Source organism: Diaphorina citri, unplaced genomic scaffold, assembly GCF_000475195.1.
Source record: "Diaphorina citri unplaced genomic scaffold, Diaci psyllid genome assembly version 1.1 scaffold1781, whole genome shotgun sequence".
In the NCBI taxonomy this organism is placed as follows: domain Eukaryota; kingdom Metazoa; phylum Arthropoda; class Insecta; order Hemiptera; family Psyllidae; genus Diaphorina; species Diaphorina citri.
In genome coordinates, this window is record NW_007379207.1 from 1 (window position 1) to 7,302 (window position 7,302).

At 40.0% G+C, this 7,302-nt stretch overlaps 1 protein-coding gene across 1 annotated transcript in view; it reads right to left on the bottom strand.

The window, feature by feature from the left end:
- Positions 1 to 1,584: 1,584 nt before the first annotated feature.
- LOC103517209 (centriolin-like) overlaps positions 1,585 to 7,302 on the bottom strand; it is a 12,665-nt gene continuing 6,947 nt past the window's right edge. The window contains exons 4-5 of the mRNA XM_008482231.1: positions 2,306 to 2,468; positions 1,585 to 1,693 (exon numbers count right to left, since the gene is read on the bottom strand). Coding sequence (XP_008480453.1) covers positions 1,658 to 1,693; positions 2,306 to 2,468 — 199 coding nt within the window. The 3' untranslated portion in view covers positions 1,585 to 1,657. The remainder of the gene's footprint in view (positions 1,694 to 2,305; positions 2,469 to 7,302) is intronic.

The following is a 7,302-nucleotide window of genomic DNA, read 5'->3' on the forward strand; positions in this document are numbered from 1 at the left end:
GGGGTAGTTTTGCCCGACCTAGGTCGACAAATCATTTGATCAATGACCTAATCCAACGTTTTCAATGTAGCTCCAATCTATAACCTCGGGACCCTGCCTGTCCTGACCTTGGAACTGTGGTAGTGACCTCCGCATTCGGCGAAGACCTTAACTTTTTCGTTTCTTTGATAACAAAAAACATCAACAAGTAAGTGGAGAACTGGGTATTTTTTATCGCAGAAATAACTAGGAAGTAGTAGGAACTATGTAATGTAAATCCATGAAAAAATGTAGGCTACCAGGTTTTTTTTTTCTACCAGCTATAAAGCTAGCTATCTCTGTATTAATAATGCATAACCCAATCAAAACCAGTGTAAAAAAAAGGTCTCAAGATTTAGTTTCCTATTTGTGCTGCTAAAGATAATCGGAAGGTCATTTTACCTTCAGAAATAGTGACCTAATAGAGATATGAAAGAGGTAGAATGACAGGAAAAATGTAGAATTATTATTTATTGATCTAAAGGAAACGACTAAAAAATTATGAAATCCACAAAATGACACCAAACAAATAGGTTGTAAGAGACGAGATAGTGAAATAATTGAAGAGTTGGTATGGGATATCCTAGTAACCTCAGTACCTTTAGGACACTTTAAATGTCCAGAAAGAATTACTGATAGTGGATAATTGGACTATGTTAAGATATGAGTATTGTAAGAAAATTCGAACTCGGCCTATGAACTACCGAAACCAGCAAGAGTGTCTAAACAATAGGATGTAGACAGTATAGGGTAGTCATGGCGTAGATAAGAGTTAATAAGAAACAAAACTATGTATATGGATGAATAACTAGATAAAATCATTATCAGTCAACATGGAAAGTTCAATAGCGCACAAACATAGACTTCAAGGAAAATGTAAATCACAAGGTTTCCAACTCATATAGGTGACATAAAAAACAAGCCATTGTGGATTAATGCAGTTCAAAATTAGCAATAATTGGATTAATTAGGAAGAATTTGTCAAAAAGTTGTTGGAAACTTGAGTATGACAAAGGCATAGGGCTAATGGGCAAATAGAAAAGTTCAACAATGATGAAAAGGTTTTTGTATAACGGTCACATATATAACTCCACAAGCACAATATCCACTTCAGCTGGGCGTTGGGGTTGGGGGCTTGATGATAGATGAACAAAAGAATTAAAGAAAAAGTAAAAAATCAAAATGAAAATAAAAAGTTCAAATAAATCAAATTAGTTCAAAACCGCGAAAAACCGTTGAAGTTTAAATTTTTTTCGATTTGTTTACACTTGAGAACGTTGCTCCGCACACAGCAACTTCTTTGTTATTCGTAACAGTGCTTCCCAAACTTTTCAGAACATCGTTAATGCCCAAAATTAAAAATGAAAATTAAATTAAAAAGTTTCATGGAATTTTCAGACATGGAATTTTTCATGGAATTTTCAGTTTCATGGAATTTTCATGGAAATTTCAGGTTGAAAATTAAATTAAAAAGTTTCATGGAATTTTCAGACAAACCATTTGCCAACTAGGTATGTGTAAAATAATATTATTTGTAAGGAGAAAATAACATAATATGTAGAACTCAGAATAATCTTCGTCTTCCTAGCCTTTTCCTAAATAATACAAATTATAAAACATTCTTCCTTTTTGCTATTATTTACTGATTAAGATAACTATGAGCAAAGTTCTCCCTCTGAAACACAAGAAGCAGACGAAATTCCAAATCAAGAGACTTTTCTTAGAGTCAGAGACCGTTTGTGAACGATTCGCGCTCGCCTGGTAAACAGGAGGGCACCGGTTCGATCCCAACTGAGGCATGGAATTGTATCCCCATTTATTTGATAAACTGATCACATAATAATGAAGTTCCAAGGGTTAGGTGGTAGAGACCAGAGAACGCCTCACGCATTAGCATCACCTAGTGGTTACCTTCCACTCAAGAGTCTATTAGTCTATCATTACTATTATTATTCATTAATGATTGAGTGAATGGTCTGGCTAGAGGACCTTAAACAGGGAGTAGACCAGCATAGTCTGGCTGGGGGACTTTAAACAGGGAGCATACCAGCCTGAAAGCATTCCCTTGCTAAAGAAATAGCAAAGGTTGAGCGCTAAGGGCATCCGCTCGTAAAATTTTGTAGCCAAAGCCAAATGTCAGTCCAAAAGCGATCACTCTAGGGCTGATTGAGGGCTGACGAAAAACGCCGACCCCGTCTAAACACGGGAAAAAGCGAAGAAAAAGAATGATTGAGTGAATGGATCTCGCAGAATCTCGCTTTTATATAATAGTAAAGATTCTACATACCTGTTGCAGCATCTGTTGGTAATTGTCATACAACACCTGCATCACTTGTGTACATGTTTCACGTACAGTATTAAACTCTACAGTGACAGCTTCCAATTCTGCTTCCAGCTCCTTGTAAGCGATCGATGATTCTTCTGTGCACTTGGTCTGAGATGCTAGCGTCCTGGGAAATATTCAAGATAATAAATAATACCTATAAGTACTTAGGGGATATTCAAGAAGCTTAAAATCACAAAACACTTACACTAATTTAAATTAATCAGCCAGCGACAATACCACGTTGAATGTACGTAGTACGCACCAGTTCTCCACGGATCACAGAAGTTAACCAACGTTGCGCGTGATTGGTAGTCGGATGGGTGACCATCCAGGCCATTGTGTGCTGCTGACTTTTCTGCTGCAGTATTAAACTCTACAGTGACAGCTTCCAATTCTGCTTCCAGCTCCTTGTAAGCGATCGATGATTCTTCTGTGCACTTGGTCTGAGACGCTAGCGTCCTGGGAAATATTCAAGATAATAAATAATACATATTATATAAGTACTTAGGGGATAATCAAGAAGCTTAAAATCACAAAGCACTAATTTAAATTAATCAGCCAGCGACAATACCACGTTGAATGTACGTAGCATGTACCTGTACCAGTTCTCCACGGATCACAAAAGTTAACCAACGTTGTGCGTGGTTGGTAGTCGGATGGGTGACCATCCAGGCAATTGTGTGCTGCTGACTTTTCTGCTGAGCCAATGAGAACGAAGCTTTGGATTCGAGGGGAGGGGAAGAGAGAAGGGGAGGCGGAGGGAAAACACAATACCCGAGCTATTATGAGCGAGCGAAGCGAAAGATGAACAACGAGGAGGCGAGTGAGGAGGCGGAAGAAGCGTTTGGGAGATTTGACGGGTGAGTAATAGACCTGCCTCGGTGGTGTAGTGGTCAAGGCGTTCGCCTGGTAAACAGGAGGGCGTGGGTTCAATCCCAGCCGAGGTATGGAATCCTCACGAACTAATACTTGTATCTTATTGTTATCTTAAATTAAATTAGTAATACATTCCCCAATGTATTATTCGACAATTAAGAAATGAAATCCGTGCTGGGATCTATCCCCCTCCTGAATCGTATTGCTGTCACTTGAGTGAGAGAGACCCACGCGTTCCACCCTCTCACCACACTTGCGTGCTTTTAACACAAATGTCACCCTGTGCAATGTGGTGAGTATGTTTATTTTGTTTCAAATAGGTAGGTTTATTTCTATTCCTTTTCATCCTTCTACCAACTTTCCCTCTGTTAGTGAGCGTCCACAACAAGGGCCATGGACCATTGGCCCTATTGACTCTCACACTAGTGTGTCCATAACAGAGCGCCTGGTAAACAGGAGGGCGTGGGTTCAATCCCAGCCGAGGTATGGAATTTTATCCTCAATATAATTTGAGAATCTGATCACAATAATAGTAGTAGCCTACTGCTGGAGTAAAGGGACTTTTCAGTCCTATGCGAGCACTATAAAGAAGCACTATTATTTTTAATAGTAGTAGCCTACTGCTGGAGTAAAGGGACTTTTCAGTCCTATGCGAGCAGTATAAATAAGCACTATTATTATTATTATTAATACGTAGAGAATACAGGGTCAATGCCATTTATTGTGTAATAAAAAGAATAATAATAATCGAGGTTTAACGTCACTGGTTTTTAGTGACAAGGGTTTTTCTCTCCATTCAACTTGAGTGGGGGCTGGAGAAAGCCAACAGCAAGCTAATGCCCAGATGGTCACCCGTCCGGATACTAACCACGCGCACCGTTGATTAACTTCATTGATTCTTGATTCATCCAATATCGGATAATTGCTTAACTCCGTAGTCCGTACATAAAAAGCCCACTCTAAGCCTTAGATGTTAGAGCAGTGTTTCCCAACCTGGGCGATATCGCCCCCTTGGGGGCGATGGAGATTTTCATGGGGGCGATGAAGCCTTAGGGGGCGATATGGGGGGCGATCAATAAAAGGAGCGATAAAGGGGGCGATGGCTATCTAGGGGCAAAAATGTAAGTAGGTACCTACTTAGGTATTTTAGTCTTAAAAAAATAAATCCGAAGAGGAGAGAGAGAAAAATATTGCACGTGCGTCCGAGTTTTGCCGAGCAATCCCGAGATCCTGGTTTCATTCAGCTCTGCTCCTGACGCGTGCGGTTTAGTTTTTATCTTTTCTAATCACAGAAATTGAGTGGTTGACAGTGAAAAAATAATTATTGTGTAAAAACTTTCCATTTTGGCAACTTGAAAAACGAAGCTGAGAAATAGGCTGAACATTGTTGAGAGGGGAGACTTGCGACTTAGCTTGACGGATATTGAACCTGACATAACCAGCCTCTGTAAAGCTCACCACCAGGCCAAGGGAGCCATTAACCATGAAGCTCAATAGAAAAAAAAATGATCAGATATGTTTGAAAGAAATAAAACATTGTCTGTCTTTTTTGTGTGTGATTGCCCTGTGATCGCCCCCCCCCCCAAAACATATTTATGTTGGGGGAGGGGGGGGGGGCGATCACAGTTCCAACAATCTGTACAAATTCTGAAAGGGGGCGATCGTAGAGAAAACGGTTGGGAAACACTGTGTTAGAGCAAACAGCCCAAAAAGTCGGGTTCAAGCTTTATGCCGAAGGTTAAATAAAAACACCTTATAAAACACATTACTCACCTAATTTCTCAAACAGGGCTCGCGCATTGTTGAAACCGGGAAATAATGGCTCTGGGTCCGAACAACGGACACCTGCCCAGGCGGGTTCCTTTCCGCCCAACAGTAGGTCAACTTTCCGGTCCGCCCCTGGGCGATCCCGAACCCTTCGGGCCGACCGTGGGGTGCCTGGCCGGATTTGGGTTTGGTGTTTGGAAAATCAGATCAGGGGGCAGGGGACGAAGGGAACATTCTGGAAGATGGTCGCTATTTGGGACACCTTGGATCCCGACGGTGGGGGGGCGGGGCTTCTTGTCTTCCATCATTGTGGAGGGGCGCGGCTAAGAGGAGTTAACAAAAAATTAGTACAGTCCTGAATTTTTCAAACAAAGTCAAGGAGATTATAAGGGGTTATTAATACAGTAGAACCTGGATAAAAGTATTGAGCTTCCATCATTGTCAGAGGAGGGTGGGGCTAAAAGCTTTAACACACATTAATAAATAACAGTCCGAAAAGAAATAAAGAAAATGCTCGTTTTCCTTATTATGGGGGTTCTTAGTTTTAGAGACATTATGAGGTAGTTTATTAGACAGTCAAACCAGGATAAGTTGTCCTTTAAAGAAAAAAAAATCAACAAGATAATAATTTAAGTTCTTTCATTCAATATCCTACGAAAACAGACCCTTTTTTCAGCCCTTTAATAACTTTCTCCCCTCATTGGGGGTTTACATCATTAAGAAAATGCAATATAACAAACAGTGTAGTATTTAATTAAAAGAAAAGAAAACCTTCAAATGTTAACTACGAGTAGATCTTATAATCAAAAGTAAAATTGGTTCTTACCGAATGTAGAAAAGATTCCATCGATTTGATCCCACAGGGACCAAAGGGACATACTTGGGACCAAGGCATGATCAAAGGGTTGAACTAAGTCCCAGATCCATTCGGTTTTAATCCTGAAACACAATGATCATTTATTTAAGTAATCAGATAAAGGAATTTTAATTGTGTTAAGCATAAATGCTTAGTCACACTGTCGTTCCTTAGCTAAATGCAATACGCTAAATTTTATGACTTGAACTTGGACTCAAACCACCAACCCTCCAGATCCGAAAGTTCCACCGCGCTATCCACTACACACTGAGGGTTGGTTTTTAAGTAATAGAATATATTAGCAATTTTAAAACCAAAAATAATACCAAATAAGGAGGTATGATTCGTAGAAGTCTTAACCCATCCTTTAGGGCTGTTTAGCCCCTATACCTAAGCCTCCGGATTGTGCTTCTTGTGTATGGAGTTAAGTTGAAAGTAAGGAGGGTACTGGGTAGAAGTAGAATATACCTTGTTTATCCTGCTCGAATGAGACTAAAAAGTCCCTTTACCCCAGCAGTCCTAACAAGGTCTCGTGTATTTTATGGTTTAACATGGTACAGTGCATAATTAATACAGTAACCTTGCTTAATTATAAAAAAATGGGTACAGTGCCTTTATTTAGACTTCTCCATAAGAGGTTTGATGGAGGAGAACTGCAACTGTTCGTATCGCCCCGAAAGGAGAGAAGGATGATAGAATAAAGAAAAGCCATCCGTTCGCGAATCCGAAACGAACTTTATCTGTTCAGGATAAACTTCCCTCCGCGTAGGAACCGCACACGGAAAATTTCTTTATGCTGATGTCATCTGACAACCCAAACTTTGGGAAGCTAATCAATAAATTTTATTGACTGTTATCTCTAGGCTGTTGAAAGTGATTAGCCCAAGTTTTATCCAAAATCAGCACACAACCATTCTTGGAGGTTGTGATGAAACAAACGGACAGACGAACATGAGAAAATCCGCCAAAACACTAAAACTCTTCCGTTCATTCCATTATATGAGCTATCTTCTGTTTTCTGTAGCGGAACCACAGTCACACTCCGGCAATCAGTCAAATTTACTATCATAATACAGAGATATACAATTATCACATGCACCATGATTGAACGTTTGTAATCAAAGAAGACCTTGCTCAGGGTGTAGCGGAGTGAGTGTGAGGTGTGGAGTACGGCCTAAGATTGGTTGCGGAGGCCACGTTGCAAACGTATTGAAGTCACCCTAAGTACCGCGGCGTGTGGACCACACGTAAGATTTGCACGTTGCTTTTAACCGTCAAAACTCCACTTTATCGAAAAATAGCGCAAAAAGGTACATTTTAAGTTTCTTTTCACAATGGAACAAGTATTAACTGTCATAGTTGTACTAATAAAAACCCCGGACTAAGAGTTGTTATTTAAGGTGTAATCTCGGTAAAATCTTTTCGGTACAAAATAGGTTTTTTCTCGGGTTCCAAGTCG